This window comes from Sinohyriopsis cumingii, chromosome 6, assembly GCF_028554795.1.
Source record: "Sinohyriopsis cumingii isolate HCF-2022 chromosome 6, ASM2855479v2, whole genome shotgun sequence".
Lineage (NCBI taxonomy): Eukaryota > Metazoa > Mollusca > Bivalvia > Unionida > Unionidae > Sinohyriopsis > Sinohyriopsis cumingii.
The window spans coordinates 157,680,281-157,702,204 of NC_142966.1; the positions used below are offsets into that span (position 1 = coordinate 157,680,281).

General features: G+C 35.3%; 1 protein-coding gene across 1 annotated transcript in view; it reads left to right on the plus strand.

The window, feature by feature from the left end:
* Nucleotides 1-5,895: 5,895 nt before the first annotated feature.
* LOC149798366 (uncharacterized) overlaps nt 5,896-21,924 on the plus strand; it is a 211,359-nt gene continuing 195,330 nt past the window's right edge. The window contains exon 1 of the mRNA XM_089960868.1: nt 5,896-6,015. Coding sequence (XP_089816994.1) covers nt 5,917-6,015 — 99 coding nt within the window. The 5' untranslated portion in view covers nt 5,896-5,916. The remainder of the gene's footprint in view (nt 6,016-21,924) is intronic.

Below are 21,924 nucleotides of genomic sequence, written 5' to 3' on the forward strand. Positions count from 1 at the left end.
TCCAAATTTATGAAATGGGATGTTATCAACAAGTGATTGCTAGCTCAAAACATCCTTAACTCAGTTCATCATGTTCTTTCTTCGCAATACAGCAGAAAAAAGTCACAGGAACTTGATTTTGGATTCTCTCTACAGTTGTTGCCTTGATCGTAACCTCTGCATAACAGTCTTGATTGGATAGCATTTCAAGTGGAGGAGAGAGCAAAGAATAAAAATAAATTTAGTTGTTCATGGGAAGTAACTCCAAGTTAAAACACGGTTTATTTACCCAGATTTCTTTCCCATCTCCCTGTACTACAACTAGAACTGTTTTACCGCGAAAAATTTCTGAACGTACCGCGAGACGTAGCACGGTGTACCGCAATTACGGGACTAACAAGTCAACGTTCTCGGGCAGGGGTCTGACACTGTTTTATTTAAGTTCTGTTTTTGAACAGTTAAAAAAAATATTTTGCTCTGATTTATAGCAAAATAACACCGTATTGTATCGATGATTTTATGTTTTACATTATTAATTATGTCGAGATATATTAAAATAAAATATTCCAGCTTAAAAGAAAATCACGGTCCCATCCTCATCCCGAAAATTAATGGCTAAAACACTATTGTAGATGAATTTGCTATATATATGTGACTTCTTTTATAAAATGCATTCTAAAAGCTATAACTAAAGGGGGATGATTAATCGTGCACTATTGCCGCTACTGTTAAAGGCATCGTGCTGACATTTGAGAACCTATTGATAAAAATCGAAAGTGTTGATACTGAAACCAACAGTTTACTAGCTACGTTATTGGTGTAATAGGGAGAATACAATAAACGTAAAACACACTCACTCAGCAAACAAGGAAATATTTAGTGGACTCGAGAGAATAACCTAACTTTCAGACCGGAAACAAGTACGCTCCTGAAAATCACAGGATGATTCACATCACTTCAAAGGAATACATATACTTAACACATTCACATACGCTAGTAAATAACAAAGATGCCACTTTTTTATTGTGTATTTATTCCGAAATGTTTCCGAAAGTTGGATTTGGTTTGAATATGTTCCAATTTTCACTTTGACTGTCCCGGAAACCCAAACACATAAAAAAATCATAGATTCCATTAATGTTTTCAGCCTCAACAGTAAGTTAACCAACCCACCCATAAACATGGTCACATTTTAGACTGGATTCTTCATAGACATGATGATAACATTCTACGGTCCTCCATGGTATCCCATGAACTTGCATCAGATCACCTCTGCATTATATGCCATCTTGACGTATCAGTCCCTAACCCTCCACCTTTATCTGCTACTAAGAGAAACCTCTGTATGATAAATAGAACCAAACTAATGCATGACATCCAAGAAAACCTAACAACTTGCTTACCTCATACAGCAGAACAACTCGTTAACTGCCTGCGTTCATTGCTCGACAAACATGCCCCAGCTACCAAGTGCAGAGTATCAATTCAAAAGTGTTCTCCATAGTGTAGCAGTGTTAGGGACCAGCTTCGCACTGCTAAAAGAGACCGCCGTAAAGCTGAAAGGCTTTGGCTTTCCACCAGACTCACTATTCGTAAGCAAATGTATGAAGCCGCTAAGAAGAATATCACAAATATAGTCCATGCAGCGAAATCAGCCCACTACACTACTAAGATCATGGAAAGTAAAAGCTGCAAACAGCTCTTCGAGATTACTAACAAGCTAATGTCAAGGAACAAATCTACACCACTTCCAACTACGTTCTCTCCAGTTGACCTTCCGGACATGTTTGCAAATTTCTTCTGTGACAAAGTACAAACCATTAGAGATAAGCTTGACACCACAATTTAAATTGACTCGTCGTCACCATACAGTTGGGATACAGAATTTGAGCGGCAACCATTAGCAGCATTTGAACCTGTCTCTATGGATTTCGTACGTACAATCGTGATGAAGAGTGCACCAAAGTCATGTGAATTTGATTCAATTCCAACATCACTGCTGCTTGAGTGCTTAGATCCAGTATTGCCTTCACTAACTGTTGTTATTAATACCTCTCTCTCTCTCTCTCATCTGGGGAATTCTCATAATTTTTCAAAACTGCCATTGTAAAGCCTCTGCATTTCTGATGTGAAATCATGGATAACATGTAACAAACTGCAGATGAATGATGATAAAACTGAGGCCATTCTGATTACAACACAAAGACTTTCTCATTCACATCCTTTACCTCAAACAATACATATCAGCAACACCAGCAATAAATTCACACAATCAGTACGAAACCTAGGTGTTACTCTGGACAGTACTCTCACATTGCACCAACATGTCATGAACATATGCAAGGCTGCATATCTTGAGCTGAAACGCATCAGCTCCATTCGCAAATACCTTTCAGTTGATGCCACTAAAACACTTGTGCGTTCATTAGTACTTTCAAGACTGGACTATTGTAACTCATTTCTGTCTGGTTCATCTCAATATCTGCTCCAAAAACTTCAAAAAGTTCAAAACACGGCTGCTCTGATAATACTTAGAGTACCACGATCAGAGCACACCTCCCCGCTGCTCTGTACCCTACACTTGCTATCCATTCGATCCAAAATCAAACACAAAATGTGTTCTCTGTGCTACGTTTCACTGTCGGACTCTAGTCCAACATACCTATCCGACCTCACCCATGTGTACACACCAGCAAGATACTTACGCTCCTCTTCTGACAATCGTATACTCATTATTCCCACTATGAAAACAAAGTCATATGGACAGCGTTCTTTTGCATACCAGGGCCCAGCAACGTGGAATGAATTGCTCACGTAATTTAGACACAAAGATACAGTGATCACGTTCAAGAGTGCTCTCAAAACTCACTCATTTCGACTGCAAGAACAAACTTAAAGACCTAATAATGTTTCCTACCCTAAATATTCTCAGCATGTTTTTTTTTATGTTTTCTAATTTCATGGTGTTTGTGTTTGTAATCATATCATTATATATGTTTTTTTATCTTATAGGTGTTATCTAATGTTGTAAAGCGCTTAGAGCTTCTAAAGATTAGGCGCTATACAAAGTCCTCATTATTATTATTATTATTATAACATTTCATGTGGACACCGCGTCTGTATATGTGACACGTGTCAAACATGTGTTTAAAAGCGCATACATATATAGTTTAAACAACATATGAGTTTGTTCAGAGTGGGCGAAAATAATGAGTTTGATGCGGCATTGGAATACACCGTATCAATCGAGTTCTTTCGCCGACTCGAAACAAAACACTTATGTGTTTTTTTATTTGTTGCATACCCTCATTGTAGTCACAAGTTCTTTTCAATTTTTAATATATACGCTAAAAATATGATATTGGCATCTGGTTTTTTATGACGAACCTAACCGAGGCTAGGCCTAGATATATACTGTGCAGTTGCCATCAGTCTGAGGTAGTGATTTAGTCTCTGTCCTTCAATGTTTCCAAAATGATGTATGGGATATATGAATTGATTTCAACTGCAGTCATATGGAAGTTGGTTTTTATTTACTTCTCAAATGAAATGTAAGTTTTGGACAAGTAATTATTTTACATGACTTTCAAATTCTCTTTTTTGTTTTCAAGATATTATCGATGCATTTCGGGTAAATATGACAATTTACGCATATATGGTAAATAAAACGAAGATTTAGTCTCTTTCTAACATGTGGATTAGATTTTTAATAATTATTTATATTTTTAACAAGAAAATTCTCAATAGTATTGTTCTATTTTCTTTTCGATAGTTTATACTTTAAAATTAGTAAGTAGAATTTAAGATGTAAACAAACATTCAATTCCAAGTGTGTGTCTCAATACTGACAAAAGTCTCAACAGCAATATTGTGACAAGATATAATTGTTCTAATTTTGCGTCATATTCAAAACAGTTGCTGCTCTCTGTGATACATCTACTTTTATGCTGCAAATCTTTGTCAGTTTTATCTTCAGATTTACAACCAAAATTCTATTCCTCAGACATATTAATATGCAAATTGAAAGTTCCTCCACTTAAACCAGCTTCTTAAAAAAATATAATTCCATAAACAATCTTTTTGAAACTTTGAATTTTGAAACTTTGAAGCTAAAATGGATTTTGGCTAAGATTACATATATATATGTGTGTGTGTGTGTGTGTATGTGTGTGTGTGTGTGTAATTTACTTTGTGGAATGGCACTTTCAATTAAGTGTGGGGTAAAGTTCTCTCCAAACGTGGGGCATTTCTAACCATGTCTTGAATCATGACTCATTATTCCCTGAGTCTTTTTTTACTTTTGTATGATTTAAAAAAAAAAATTAAATACAAGATTTCAGCTCGAAAATACTGTCGCTCTGTGTATCTCTCTGTCTCTATGTCTCTGTCTCTCTCTGTTTCTCTCTCTCTCTCTCTCTCTCGGATTGTCCACCGTGGTGTGTCCTTTGAGTGAGGCACTTATAATTCTCTTTCCAAGACAGGATTTTGAGTTTGAAATTGTTGATATGCTGTACACCATCAAACTAATCCAAATCCCTTGTAATCACGCTGCATCCGGAACTGTTTGTATTAGCGAGAGAAGGTAACGGAATAATGTTTTAGGATAGTCCGCAACCAAAGTCACGTGATCAAGCACTACGAGTTGTCAAGTTGCTACTTCGATTGAGTGTGTGTTTACATAGTCATACAACTAATATTCCACCAATATAAGGACTTTATAATTTATGGAAGAAATTATCGGATGTGTGGCTTAGGATGTTAAGCAAAAATACATATGGATTTTTAAAACATTCGTATCCTCTATACGAAGTAGGTAAGTTTATTACCAACGCATGCTCATCTGCTGTAAATCAGTGATGAAGCAAGTCGTCTGAACATTAGTCTCGTGAATGTGTGTTTAAAAGTACTATGTCTTTAATATTTTGAATGTCATGTATTCCAGCATTGTTAATATTTGGGGAAAAAATCACTTAGAGATAACGACTAGTGAGCATAAATGCATCAGTTTCAAGATGTATGGTGCAGCTTTTAGTTTTTGACTTTCCTCATCGTTATTTATCTTTTTCTTTCCAATTTAAAAAAAAAAAGGGAAGAAAATAACTGGGGTCATATTTATTTATGCAAACTATGAAATGGAGAGAATTATTGATGACTTATAATTTGTACGTACTCACTATGCAATATATATATATATATATATATATATATATATATATATATATATATATATATATATATATATATATATATATATATATATATATATATATAAAGTACATGAATAGTATTTAAAATCATAAACACCCTTTTAAACGGAGATACATCGTTCCGTTGTCTTCACATCTGGGTCTAGGAAGAGGTTTGAATTTAAGGAATTGGATCAACTCAGTTACAAATGAGAGTTAAATTTATTTATGTGTTTGTAAACCCATTTCACCCCATGTCGTATTGTTTGATGCATATATTCTCCAAAAGAGGTGAAAAATGTAAGGAGGCATTTATTTATTTTTTAAATAAAATGACTGGTCTTAAATAGAGTCAATAGTCCTAAAGCCTTAATTGTGAATGCCATAATTTTTTTAATCTATTTTGATATGGGTGGGATCTCTTACAGTGTGCAAATACTGTTATCATATATCAGAAAGGCTGTATATAAAAGATAAAAAAACATGCATGTGCATGCAATTGACAATGCTATGACAGTTGGTGTATACATTTAGAATCGATTATATGCATACTGTTGTAAATTGTGTATCTTACATTTGTTAAAAAATAACTTATGCTCGTATGTTGAATGCTGTTGACATTTTGTTGCATTCATACTGAACTGCTGCAGAATTTCATAAATTTGAATATATTAACATTTAATTGATTTTTACAGCATGATGATGACATAACAGTTTATACAACTACGATCGCAAGTTCAGAGTTTTCACCATGTCAACAGTTGCCTCTCCCTTACTTAGCTATGGTGGGCAGTCACAGCTCAGCCTTGGTACTTTGGAGTCTGGTCTGAAGCAACTCAAAGAATCAAGGGTAGGTGTTATGAAAAATAAGATTACTTACACTTTAATAGCTCATATAATAATTTGCATGGGTAATGGTTGGATCAGTGGAAATTTAAGTACAAGATAACATATACAGAAAATGTTTTACTTTCAACTTTAAACTTGCACATTTTCTTTGTATAGTTTTGCATTGTGTGCAGTTGATTTAAAGGTTATTATGCTGTTGATGGTAAAGTTATGTATATTGTTTCATCTTTGCTGAAATGGGGGTATTGAAAACCATACATAAAAATCTCCACCAGAAATAATGGCATGGAACTGAGACTAAGAGAATAAATATTTATGATGATATTTATCAGTGAGCTATCTTACATGTTACAAAAACTAACAGTTTCATCTGTTTGTTATTACTTGTCTGACATCTATATTAATATAGGTCTTTTGAAACTGACAATTAATTTTTTCTACAATAATACATCAATAGAACTTAATTCTATTTTTTCCGTAAGTTCTGATAAATTTGATGTTTAAAGTATTGTTGGTAGTACACATATTGGGTTGAAGTGGGGCTGTGCTAAAAAAATGATAGCCTGATGCCCCTTTAATTTCAGAATGGACCTTTCCTGTATTCTAAGAGAAGTGCCCATTGGGCTTGTTGAAAAAAATGATAAAATTTGCGAGAGAAAACTTTGATCATGCTGATGAAAGATGGAAATGTATTTTTAAGATGTTGACATACCTGCCATAACAAGGTGCAATCTGATTAAATCAGAACGCCACTGTCCTGTGTGAAGTGGAGATCTGATTTTAATTGAACTATAACATGATGTGTCATACTAAAACACGATTTTGTAATACTCCCAAACTCCCTGACATAGTTGTATTTAGAGAATATACATTTTTCTGTAATCTTCCAAAATAGAAAAAAAAACCCCACTACTTTCAGTATGTGCCCATTACATATAGCATGTATAAAGAGTAAACAGTCATGATTGGAGCTTGATGTAAAACTATCCTTTTGGGGAGTTTAAATAGTGTCAATTAAAAGGTGAATAGGTCATGTATAATCCACCATTTCACATATTACTTAATTGGGTGACAGTGGCTGGAGAGATGTGTTTGAAGACTGCAGTGAGTGAGCCCATTGTGCTAATTTGCATAGGTATGATCGGGACATGGAACAACCCAATATATGTAAATCAAATCAATACATATAAGAGAAAAAAGTTATTACATATCATTGCGATGAATGAGAATGTTTAAGCCTATGTATCAGAGAATTTTGACAAGTTTGTGAACAGTGGCAATGTTTCTGAAGTCAGATTTTACTGCATATGTAAAATGCAAGGCATGGTCATTTAAATTGTCTGAAGTTTAAGTGTGATTCATTTTTGAAGCTGATTTAGGCAGCAATTAGATATCAGCAAAGCCCCAAAAAAATAAGTTCAGAACTCCTGGTCGATGGAGTTTTACCAGAAAAAAAAAAAAAGTGGGGATGGGCAATTAATTTTTTGCATATACTGCAAACAATTTGACATTTGTCAACTTGGTTCTGACCAGGATTCCCTAAGAGAATCCAGCAGGGAAGTTTGAACACCAGTACCATCCAGTCTCTAGTGTGTATTGGGATGAACACTAATGACACTTGCATTACATTCAAACCCTCTACTGAACACAGTTGAATTCATATTTGAAGTGTAACAATTGCAATGTTGAGTGACAAAAAATATTTAAAAAGGTGAAATTTTGGGCATAAGGAAATTGGAGTCCAGGCTAACGTGGAATTTAATCCAGAGCTTGTGATTTTTTTAAGTCACCAGTCCTGGGCCGGTGTCATAGAACATTTTTCTTTGAGCACTTATGAGTGGTGTCTATTTTAGGGTACATGATTGTGGGATATATACCTGTAATTTTATTGATTTCTCAACACTCACATAAAAAACCATTTGAATGTATGAAAATCATGCATAATAATTGGGAAAAACCACCTTTGTTTCCTTTGATAAATCTCCTGTGTTGAGAAAGCCCCCATTTTTAAAAGGTGGAAATCCCACTCAACCCAACCCACCTTTAAATTCTGGAATATACCCTGCTGAGGGGATTTTGAGGGTAGGAAATAGGTAAACCCAAATGAAACTGCTGACCAAGGGCAGATGTTGTTACTAGATACTCTTGCTTGTACATGCTGAAATCAGGATTGAACCTGGGAATGTGGAGATGTAAAAGCAAGCGTGTGACAGCTACTTTGGCTTAGTTTCTTGAACTGGGTGTCAATCCATCTGGCATGCTTGAATGAAAGATTTATAGGATTTTTCTGCTGACTGGATTAAATAACATTTTATACATATATTATGCTGAAAACTCTGAAAATTGATGTTTTTTTTTATAGGATTGCTTGAGGTCATATGTTAGGTTTTCATATGCTATTTAGTAAGTCGATAGAAGCTTTGCATCTATTGCAGGTGAGATATACAAATTATTTACACTTTATCATACTTTTAACACAGCTGTTTGTATGATGGTATTTAGATCATGTTCCTTTCAAGAAGGTTGTGTATTATCTAATTAGTCCTTGTTGACCGAAACAAATAATACAGTTTACACAGGTGTAGGCCATAGATGATATAAAATCCAAAGTACAATGTACAGTATGTAAATTGTGCACAAGTATGTGTAATTAAAAGTATGAAATTTAGCTACAAGTTTATCTACTTATTAAGGACAGAAAAAGCCTGTAAAGTACCCATTAAAATTGGAAAGGTTCCCAGTACTTCAGAACCAAGTTTACTTAGCCTAGTTAGCATAATTGGCTTACATTGGTCTGGTATTAGAATGTCATTAATTGTACAAATAGCATGCCTGTATTTTAGAACTTTAAGTTTAACATGCATAGTGTGTACAAATTGAAGTGTAGCCAAATTTGATTCCAGGTTGTGATGCAGACAACAATAAATCTTTATGGCCCCTTTTTAAGCCATGATTTGATGAATTTGGTATTAATGACTGACTTAGGCCATGATTTGATGAATTTTATATTAATGACTGTCTTATGTCATGATTTGATGAATTTAGTATTAATGACTGACTTAGGCCATGATTTGATGACTGTCTTATGCCATGATTTTATGAATTTGGTATTAATGACTGAATTTGGACAAAAACAGTAATGCCACTTTTGTTAGTAGGTACGTTGGGCTGAAAGTAAATGCTGGACTGTACAAAAGTGTTTTGTTTACAATGTCCAATATTAGTTTGAGTTCTCTGTTTGTATCCCATGCTAGGTACCACTGGTAAATTGTGTATTTCACTGTTTGTATCCCATGCTAGGTACCACTGGTAAATTGTGTATTTCACTGTGAAAAGATAATTACATCAAACAAACAAAACAGAGATGGCTCAATTACGTGCATAGCCACAAGTGTAATTACACTCTAAATTCCAATATTGCTATAGCATTTTACACATTGTTAATAAATTTCTACTGTACAATAATGCTATTTTTTGAAATTTGCAATAAAAGTGCAGGTCAGTACTACATTTAGATAATAAATAATTAAAACGAAATATTGTTCATACCTGTTTCCTAATTTATTTATATCTGTATCTTTAACCTATGAATGCTATTAAACAGAAATATCCAAAGAAATTGTTGACTAATTGCTAATCTAAGCCTCAACCTCTAATCTAAGCCTCAACCTCTAACCTAAGCCTCAACCTCTAACCTAAGCCTCAACCTCCATTTAATGTTTGGGGCACAAATAGCAAACCTATCTCCAAACCAAGCCTCTGTCCCCCCCACCTTTTTTCCTCATCTGTTGATAGCTAAAATGCAGTGAGTCAAATTTTAAAACATTTTAAAAATTCTGACAGAAGAATCTATCTATCCATTCACCTTTGACAAAAAAAAATGAAACATACTTTGGTTTTGCAACTGAATCAGAAGATTTTGACAAACAGAAAAAGAAGCAAACCTATAGAAAGATGTTCTATTTTTATCTATGTATTTAGTTTTTCCTTTTCCTATGTGCTTTTGTGTGCAATTATTCAAATGTTTTACTGCTCTTAATTCATAAAGTTTCAGAGATCTCTGTATTTTGGATGACTGTCCACACCTTTTTATTTGAGAAGAACCTTTGGTGTACAGTATATTTGGAAGAATTCATCTTAAAACCCATAACCTTGTTTCAGTTCAGAATACATGGGTGTACATGTTCACCCTATTCAGGACCTGTGCACCTAAAATGACTGCCTATGGTACATCCAATTTATGAGAGTTGCTACAAAAATGTGCACCTACACTGGTTCCATTTAAGCGGTATCAGTTGCTGTGCACCCATCTTTTGAGAGTTGCTGCAAAAATGTGAACCTAAGCTAGTCTAGTTCAAACAGTATGAATGGCTGTGTACCCAGATTATGACAGCTGATGCCAAAATTTAAGCTGCCGTTGGTCTCCTTAAACCAATATGAATGGCCATGTACCTCAATTGTAAGAGGAGGTACAAAAATGAGCACCTAACTTAATCTCACAAGAGAGGTATGGATGGCAGTACACCCTGATGTCTGAGAGCAAGGTCCAAAAATGTGCTCTGAAGCAAGTCTTATTAAGTCAGCATCAGTTACAGTGCATTCAGATTATCCAACAATTACAGTGCATTCAGATTATCCATCAATTACAGTGCATTCAGATTATCCATCAATTACAGTGCATTCAGATTATCCATCAGTTACAGTGCATTAAGATTATCCAACAATTACAGTGCATTCAGATTATCCATCAATTACAGTGCCTTCAGATTATCCATCAATTACAGTGCATTCAGATTATCCAAGCATGTATACAACAGTGGTCAACTAAGCCAATCTCATTCAACCAGTTAAAGGATTTTCAGGCAAAAACAAAGTGCTATGTTTGGAAAAATATGATACATTTAAATAATTATTATTTTATAGCTGGACTGTGTATGAACAAATTAAAGAGTACAAAAAAATACATGGAATACAGTTTACATGTAGTTACTTGAATATAATAGTCATTATTAAGTATTATATGTTAATGGTAGGTACGGGGTGACATTAGGTGCCGGGGTTCGGGGATTTACCCCAGCAACTTTGCTGCTAGCACCTGCATATATTCAGTAAATCAATAAATGTTTTCAAAGTAAAAATTTTAAAAAAAAACTTCCTATTTTGTGGAAAACCTATGTTCATACTTGTAAAATTAATGAACACACTGCGCGTGATGCTATTGGGCTTCTCAACCTGGCAACGCTGAGTACCAGAGCTATAAAAAATTGGAACTTTGATGTTTATTGACAACTGCACAGGACAGCAGTAATTTAAAGGCTCTATACTTAAAAAAATGTAGCATTGATAAATTACATGTGCAAGTTATAATGTATATCTTATGGCTACTCCAGAATGTACAATAGGTTGTAACATGTTTTGGAAGACACTTTTTCATATGCCTGTCATAAGGCAGTGTATCATATTAAGACATTTTCTCTTCGTCCACCTGTCTGTCTGTCTGTTTTCTATATTAGCTTCTTGCACAATAGTTAAAATTCTGTCATCTACCAATACCACACTTATTAATTAGCTTATTATTTGTGGTATAAAGGAAACATTTTGAATTTAGGGTTAAAGGTCAAATGTCAAGAACATTGTGACTGAGAGCAAGAGAATGGTTTTTAAACAGTATTATTTGATCTGCTTGACCCAATTTTGTGGATCGCTTGTAACTGGGGTTAGGAAGAAGCCTATTGATTTTGGGGTTAACAGAGCAAAAGTCACTATTATTGGAAGAGAACAAATTATTTCTACACAATAACTTTAATTCTACAGATCTGAAATACATTTTGTGGATGGCTTGCACTTGCAGTAAGGAGGAGGTCAACTAATTTTGGGGTCCAAAGGTCAGATTTCAAGGTCAATATATCTAAAATGGTTTCTGCACAAAAATTACAGTTTTTGACCATTGTTTTTTCCTCCAAAGTTTGTGTATGGCCAACACTGTGGGTAAAGAAGAGCTCATTGATTTGAGAGTCAAAGGTAATGATACCTCTGCCTAGCAGAAGAAAAATACTTGTTTGCATAATTTTAGGGTCAAAAGGTGGATCAACATAATTGTGACTCAAAGACAAATGGGTTCCATGCATTGCAGAATACGTTTTTGACCAAGCTTTGTGGATGATTGCACATAGGGTAATAAAGAAACCAATAGCTCTTGGGCTCTAAAGGTCAAAGGTAATAATCATGGTTAAAGTGATGAAAAAGGGTTTCTGTACAGCATATCTAGTTCAAGGCTGCATACCTTCACCAAAGATCAAAGTAAGGTAAAGGTCATTGAAACCCATTGGTCTGTCATGTCCTACTAGTGTCAGCATGCTGCAGATGTATAATGTACCTTATGTTTTCTCTTATGAATCGAGTCCAACTGCAAACTGCACAGACCCAGGTCTTCTGTCACATAATGTGCTGGCAGATCTGGGCCTGTGCAGTTTGTTAGAAGCAATCATTAAAAAAACAACATAGGCTCAGATCTGCAGGCACATTATGCTATGGCAGATCAGGATCTTTGTTTTTTGCAGATGACTCGACTTATAAATGAGTATAGATGGTACCATTTACAGTACTCATGTTTGAAGACTCCACTACTCATCCAACTGGACTGCTTAGCATATCAGCACTTAGAACAGTCTAAATTACCTGTACCATATCTATTTAACAAGAGACTCAAGTGGGCATGAGATCTCTCCAGATTGCTGACATATGCTTAATATTTGAATGGAAGAATACCTTTGCAAGAAATCTTGATTGCAGGAGAACTTCTGTCAAAATATCTTCATTTTTTTTATTGGTTAGAAAAACAGTTGTTTGATCCTTTCTTTGTTTTTTTTATATGATAGCAGATCAGCATCATTTGTGAAAAAAACTGAAAGGCTTTTGATTGGTTGTTGGATTGATGTTTGACAGCATATCAATATTGGAGAGGTTACATTGTAGTTAGACTATTGGAATAAAATATTTTGCCTTAAAACACTGTAGGTCCTGAGTATGGTTGATTCATGATGCCACAAGTCATTTAAAATTTCAAAGTCCCTCATGCCAGGGTGTGTTCTCACTGTAACACAGTTCAGTACATAACTCTCTTCTCACTATAACACATTTCCGTACATATCCCTGTTCTCACTATAACACAGTTCGGTACATAACCCTGTTCTCACTATAACACAGTTCAGTACATAACCCTGTTCTCACTATAACACAGTTTAGTACATAACAGTTTTTACTGTAACACAGTTCAGTACATAACTCTCTTCTCACTATAACACATTTCCGTACATATCCCTGTTCTCACTATAACACAGTTCAGTACATAACCCTGTTCTCACTATAACACAGTTCAGTACATAACCCTGTTCTCACTATAACACAGTTTAGTACATAACAGTTTTTACTGTAACACAGTTCAGTACATAACCCTGTTCTCACTATTACAGTTTAGTACATAACAGTTTTTACTGTAACACAGTTCAGTACACAACCCTATTCTCTCTATAACAACATTTGGTACATAACCTTGTTCTCACTATAACACAGTTCAGTAAATAACCCTATTCTCACTATAACACAGTTCAGTAAATAACCCTGTTTTACTATAATACAGTTCAGTACATAACCCTGTTCTCACTATAATAGTTTGGTACATAATTATGTTATCACTATAACACATTTCCGTACATATCCCTGTTCTCACTATAACACAGTTCAGTAAATAACCCTGTTCTCACTATAACACAGTTTAGTACATAACCCTGTTTTTACTATAACACAGTTCAGTACATAACCCTGTTCTCACTATAACAGTTTGGTACATAACTCTGTTCTCACTATAACACATTTCCGTACATATCCCTGTTCTCACTATAACACAGTTCAGTACATAACCTTGTTCTCACTATAACACAGTTCAGTAAATAACCATGTTCTCACTAAAACACAGTTTGATACATAACCCTGTTCTCACTGTAACACAGTTCAGTACATATCCCTGTTCTCACTATAACACAGTTCATTACATAAACCTGTTCTCACTATAACACATTTCAGTACATATCCCTGTTCTCACTATAACACAGTTCAGTACATGACCTGTTCTTACTATAACACAGTTCAGTACATGACCTATTCTCACTATAACAGTTTGGTACATAACTCAGTTCTCACTATAACACAATTCAGTACATATCCCTGTTCTCACTATAACATGTTGCAGTACATATCCCTGTTCTCACTGTAACACATTTTGGTACATAACCCTATTCTCACTATAACACAGTTCAGTACATAACATAGTGGGCAGTTATTGACCCCAACTACCTTGTTTTAATGATGGAGAGCTTTTGTAGGAGTTATTGCCCATTTTGACTTACAGCTGGATGCAATATGTATGATGACAATGTTGTGAATGCAGCATCTCTTGCAGTTTTCAGTGCATTGCTGTGCAACTTAGTACAAATCATTGTACTTGCACTATTTTCAGAGTTATGCACATTTTTGAATGCAGATTCATCTCCTTCATGGAGTAGGGGTGAGATGATTGGTGGAGGCAGCCGTCTTAAGGCATGGGCACACTGGGCAGTTGCCCAGGGCCTCATGCTTCTAGGGGTATCATGCTGCCCATATTGTTAATAAATATTGGCTGGTAGGGGGCACCAGTGCATTGCTTTGCCCATAGCCTACAATGTTGTTAAGATGGCACTGGGTGGAGGTAGGTTTATATTCATGTGAACAAATTGCTCACCTTTCCTCTTGTTTCTAACAACAGCTGTTTGGATTATGGGATGGAAGATCCACTTTGTTTGTATAATGCTGAAGGTTTTCAAGCCAGAATGCTTTCTGTTAAATTTTGTAAAATTCTGTAAGTTTTTGCATTAAAGATTTTATAGGTTTTTTTATTCTTTTCTGTGTCTAATTGCCTGTTTTTCATAAACAATCACCTGTTCTATTCTCATTAACCTGTTTAGCTGTCTTTCTTGAACAACCATCTGTTTTGAAAAAGAGGGAAATCCCTGGATTTGTATTGTTTGTACAAACTTGAAAAGGCTTTTTTGTCAGAATGCTCACTAATAAGTGTGGTCAAATCCTGTTGAGCATTTTATTTTGCAGAAAAAAGTTGATGGGTGGTTTTTCTGTTTATAGTTATGGTAGCCATATTTGATGGTATATTAGCATCATGTCATGTGGTTTTTGAGAAGTTGAAAAATTTAATGTTGATAGACAACACATATTGGATGTTGGGTCATACCATCAAATCAAATGTCCTTACAGCTGGTTAGTTTCAGATGTTTAGCCATACGTCAGCTAAAATGGCCTTGCAACCACATTGGTTAGTGTCAGGAGTTGAACAATACCATGAGCTCAGATTGCATTGCAGCTACATTAGCTAATGAAATCAAATGCTTTCTGCACCCAACCAGTTCTGAAACAGTCCTTTGTATGGTATGGTGGATTTATTATTGCTAAAAGTTTCACATTGTTAAAAATATTAAACTAAAACAATCACATTTTTAGCAAGTGCAGAAAATTAATTTTTTATAATAATATGTAACAATTTAAGTTTTAATTGTTTATTAAACTGGCTATGGTCAGCAGGTCAGCATGTCAAACCTGCTGGCAAGCTGTACTACAAATCCATGGGGTTTATAGGGGTTTTGTGGGGTTAAATGCCATTTTTCAGTATTACAAATCCAGTGGGATTGTGGGGGTTTTGTGGGGTTGAATGCTGTATTCCAAATCCAGTGGGAACGTGGATGTTTTATGGGGTTGAATGCCATTTTTAAGTACATGGCAGCAATTTTGTTTGGTGGAGGAAGAACCTGAATAAGACCCCCAGGAAGAACCCTGACCCACAAGAAAGATTTTGCACATGGTGATGTTGGCCAACAGAGACACGAACTAATGTGGACAGAGTTGAGATGTGTAGGTGATCTATATTAAAGGCTATTGTCTAAGACCACTAAACCACCTGGGGCAACCACAGATCTCTGTGTAAGTGATCTATATTAAAGGCTATTGCCTAAGACCACTCAGCTGCCTGGGGCAACCACAGATCACTGTGTGAGTGATCTATATTAAAGGCTATTGCCTAAGACCTCTCAACCACCTGGGGCAACAACAGATCACTGTGTGAGTAATCTATATTAAAGGCAATTGCCTAAGACCTCTCAACCACCTGGGGCAACAACAGATCACTGTGTGAGTAATCTATATTAAAGGCAATTGCCTAAGACCTCTCAACCACCTGGGGCAATCACAGATCCAAAGAGAGGGTGACATAAAGGGCTATTAATATAAAAGGGAAGCACATGCAGATGGACATGCACACAGACAAAAGAAGGTGATCACCATATAGATTTTCTGCGAAAGGGGGGATTGGGCTAAACAATTACATTGAGAAATTGCACTTGCCATATCAGAATGAATTTTGTAAATCATAACATTTCATCACTCAGTTTTTATTTATTTAGTTTAAGTTTCTTAATAAGTGTTAAGTAATATACCATTATGACATTCATTTCGTGTAAGATACATCTGGTGATAGTTACGTAGTAAGCTTTCTTGACTTGGCTTGTCATAAGAAAGTTCTGAGTTTGAAACTTGCTATAGTCACTGTGTTGTTGTGCACAGTGCAACATCTTTATATTGTTTTCTAGACTAGTCATAAAAGTGAACTATTTTATAAATGGGTCACATTATACAGAGGGATGTTGTTTCTGAATAGTGCATACAAACACAATAATAATTTATTTAATTATGTGAAATTAACATTGTAATTAGTTCTTATCATTAGCCAAGAACTAAAACTGAATGAAATAAAGTAACAATGATAAATAATGGAATCCAAGACCATACAGGCATTATAAAGGAAAGTAGTATATTGAGAGGTATTATGTTGAGGGACCACTGTACTTTCATTCAGTTACTGGTTCTTTAGATTAAAACCGTTCTTTGATAATGAACTCTAAAGATGTATTGTAAATGAGTCCATTATTGACCATGGTGATCCCACATTTCCGGTACAATGGATATAGTTGAGTATGAAAATATTCAAACTTGTGTTTTCTCCATGACTGTCACCAACATTTTTTCTCTGGGGTATTTGTTTTCTTTCTTATTATATAGCATTTGCAAATTTAAACTTGGTAATTTAGTTCCTTACTTGTTGGCTGTATTAAACAACGAACTAGTACAATGAGAACTGTAGTATGGTATGTTCTGAACTGCAGTATAGCAAGATTAAAAATTTGAGGATTGTTTTAATGGTTATGATAGAGTGGGTTATGTTTTAAAAAAGAAAAAAAGCTATAATAATAAGCATCACCTTGTTTTTTTTGGGGGGGGGGTTAAAATGCATACTGTCGATTATTTGATAGGCCAATTAAGTAGAATTGTTGAATTCTGGTCATGGAGAAAGTAGCGCTACAATGTTATACCCAAAATTTCATTACAGTGAAGTATGTTATTATGGGGTAGAGCTGTATATAACATTTAAATCAGCAATTGTATAAAGAAAGGAATACAACATTAATACTAATGATCACTGTGTCCCCCCCTCCAACCCTCCACTTTGTTGGTGTGATTCGAAGGTATGACCCTTGGATGCCATTAGAAATGCAGTTTCCAGGTTCATATCAGAAAATGGCATCTAGATAATGTAATATATCTTATGAAATCAATTACTTACCTGTAATTTAGTTGTGGTTAATGTGTATTGAAAAAATAGTTAATCATAGTTGATAAGAGATATTGTTTATAAAAGGTATACTGAGGCTCATTTCTGACCCATCTTAAAAGAACAATCTATGTATGGTAGGTAAAATCTGGAGATTGACTTAATGTTATTTTTCATGATATACATTTAGATTATAGGTACCATCTATACACGGCTAGGGTGGGTACGTGGAAAAGCCTGCCAGTAGCTACTCGTGGGTCGGTGGTTCTTCCCTGGGTTTTCCAGGGTTCTTCTTCCACCAGTTAGGCCACCATGTATAGCCTATCTTGTGCTGAAAATGGCGTTAAACCCTAGAACAACAACAACAACCATCTATACATGCTTTTAAATCAAGTCCAACTGGAAACAATAATGATCCTGATTTGCCATTGTTCTGCTGGTTACTCAACAAACTGAACATACCCAGATCTGGGTCTGTGCAGTTTGCAACTGGACTCGTCTTATAAGCAAGTATTTATGGTAATAATTTTTCAAACCAGTCAAATAGAATGTGAATTAATGAATGAATTAGATTTTATGATAATACATATTGATGTATGGTACTTCAAGCTAGGGCCAGACATTTTTTGTTTAGCTGCTTTTGGTTTTTAACCTACTTTAATAGCAATTTATGAACAGTTGTACAAGAGACACCCACACCCCTCACAACTCCACACCATCCCCATTCTTTCATTACTGTCTTCTAATGTCCTTTTAACTTACAAAATTATCAACACTCTTTACAGCTTTGGATAGGAACGTCAATACTTTAAATTTATTCTAAGCAGTTATAAAGGGTATTCTTTATTAACAGTGTACAGCTAGGTCTTGTTTGGAAATGGAAAGCAATTTGGACTTGACACAATCACTGTCATGTCTTTGCCATTATGTACACAGAGACCTGTCAGTGGCTGTTTGCCGTAAGAATAAATGATCAATAAAATGAAATCTTTACCTGGGCACATACTTTATTTTCAAAGTAAGATTTCACTCTTATCAAATGATTCTTTACTTGGAATTAAACAGGAGCTTGCGGGTTTAATGTAATGAAGTCCCGATCTCATGTTTTGTCTTGCTAATAATTTCAGGAACTTTTCTTGGATGTTTGGCAGAATTTCCATGATGTTTTTGTTGCGGGGGGGGGGGGGGGACGGGGGCATACATTAAAAATAAAATTTTGGAGAGGCAGTTGATAAAATATCGATTAAATTTTTTAAAATAAATATTTCAGTTTAGGATAAGTATATGTCCCCATTTCTATATTGTCTGGGGCCTGTTTTGCATGTATTAGGACCCCATTTTGACTTTGTCTGGTACCTGATTTATAAGTGGTCGGATCTCTTTAGAAAACTTCCAGAATTTGTCCTGTATAATTATCAGCAGAAATAATGCAGTTTAATAACATTAAAATGGATTGCATTGAAATGGACCAACATTTATTTTAAGTTGTTATGTTCTTTTCTAGCTTGACAATATTTTTTATTAAAAATTATTTCACACACTTAGCCATAACAATAAACTTGATGGCTTGATGTCAGTTATATTTAAACATTGGAAATGCACTTATTGCTTGAATACTTTATTACCTGACCTGGCCATATGGCCCTGTGTCCATCACGTCCCTTTTACCATCTTTTTAGCTGACCTGGCCATATGGCCCTGTGTCCATCACGTCCCTTTTACCATCTTTTTAGCTCACCTGGCCATAAGACCAAGCCAGTGTTATGTTATGGTCCTTATAATGTCCACTATGTCCCATGTAGCATTGTTTTAGCTGACATGGCCATTAGGCCAAGTGATTATATGTTGTGGCCCTGTGTCCATCATGCCCATTGTAGCATCAGTCATACAACATGAGTCATGCAAGCATTTGTGTAAAGCACATAGGAAAGATTTTAAAACATGCAGGACTCCAACTTTTCCCTCATGCCTCAGCAAATTACTGTGCATGATGTCAATACTCTGGTTGTAGATGTAGATGATGCACAAAACATTTGTATGTACACAAAGCATGCAGTTACTCTGTATGATGCCAATACTCTTGTTATAGTTACACAAAGCATGCAGTTACTCTGTATGATGCCAATACTCTTGTTATAGTTACACAAAGCATGCAGTTACTCTGTATGATGCCAATACTCTTGTTATAGTTACACAAAGCATGCAGTTACTCTGTATGATGCCAATACTCTTGTTGTAGGTACACAAAGCATGCAGTTACTGTGTATGATGCCAATACTCTTGTTATAGTTACACAAAGCATGCAGTTACTGTGTATGATGCCAATACTCTTGTTATAGTTACACAAAGCATGCAGTTACTGTGTATGATGCCAATACTCTTGTTATAGTTACACAAAGCATGCAGTTACTGTCTATGATGCCAATACTCTTGTTGGTACACAGAGCATGCAGTTATTCTGTATGATGCCAATACTCTTGTTGTATGTACACAAAGCATGCAGTTACTGTGTATGATGCCAGTACTCTTGTTGGTACACAAAGCATGCAGTTACTCTGTATGATGCCAATACTTTTGTTGTATGTACACAAAGCATGCAGTTACTGTGTATGATGCCAGTACTCTTGTTGTATGTACACAAAGCATGCAGTCACTGTGTATGATGCCAATACTCTTGTTGGTACACAAAGCATGCAGTTACTGTGTATGATGCCAGTACTCTTGTTGGTACACAGAGCATGCAGTTACTGTGTATGATGCCAATACTCTTGTTGTATGTACACAAAGCATGCAGTCACTGTGTATGATGCCAGTACTCTTGTTGGTACACAGAGCATGCAGTTACTCTGTATGATGCCAATACTCTTGTTGTATGTACACAAAGCATGCAGTTACTGTGTATGATGCCAATACTCTTGTTGTATGTACACAAAGCATGCAGTTACTGTGTATGATGCCAGTACTCTTGTTGTAGGTACACAAAGCATACAGTTACTGTGTATGATGCCAATACTCTTGTTGGTACACAGAGCATGCAGTTGCTGTGCATGATGCCAATACTGTTGTAGTAGGTACACAAAGCATGCAGTTACTGTGTATGATGCCAATGCTCTTGTTGGTACACAGATCATGCAGTTGCTGTGCATGATGCCAATAATCTTGTTGTAGGTACACAAAACATGCAGTTACTGTGTATGATGCCAATGCTCTTGTTGTAGGTACACAAAGCATGCATTTGCTGTGTATGATGCCAATACTCTTGTTGTAGTTACACAAATGATGCAGTTAATGGATGTAATGCCTATATACTTATTGTAGCTTCATGTGATGCATGCAACATACAGTTACCATACACAGAGCAGTTATTGGTGCACAAATCATGAAGTTAATGTGTGTAATCCCTATACACTTATTGTAGCTGCATGTGATACATACAACATACAGTTACCATACACACAGCAGTTAATGGTGCACAAATCATGCAGTTAATGGGTGTAATCCCTATACACTTATTGTAGCTGCATGTGATGCATACAACATACAGTTACTGTACACACAGCAGTTAATGGTGCACAGATCATGCAGTTAATGGGTGTAATCCCTATACACTTATTATATCTACCATAGATTCATACATTGTGTGCACTTTACCCTTGTTGAAAAAAGACCATTTCCAAAATAGAAAAATGCATTTCAGTTGCACCTCACAGTTAAGCCCCTCGTTATACCACTAGTCCTTATAAAATAGGTATGAATATGAATCCCATTAAATTGGCAGACATTTTGTTATCGTTGCCACTTTTGTTATTTCACTTAATTTTAGTTTTTGGTTCAAGAGAACCAATTAAAATTTGATTTCATATCCTTAAATGTTCAATTTTTGTGTTTTATAGGCTCTTATAAAATACCTTATTGTCATATCCCTCTATATTAGGCTTCCTCACTTTATATGCAAATCACCATTATAGTTCCCATGAACAGCATTATAAAAAGGGAATATTCCCTCACTATACTGCTATTCATGGAAGTCATAGAAATGGATTGTTTTATAGGTGAGGTTACCTTATATTGAAGTATTAAAAAATACATAATATTAGTATTAAATAATCATTTGGGATCCATTTATCATACCTCCTTTATAAAGGGATTGCTTTTTACTTAGGTACCTTGTGGTGAGGGAATACTGTAACACAGTGTCGACAT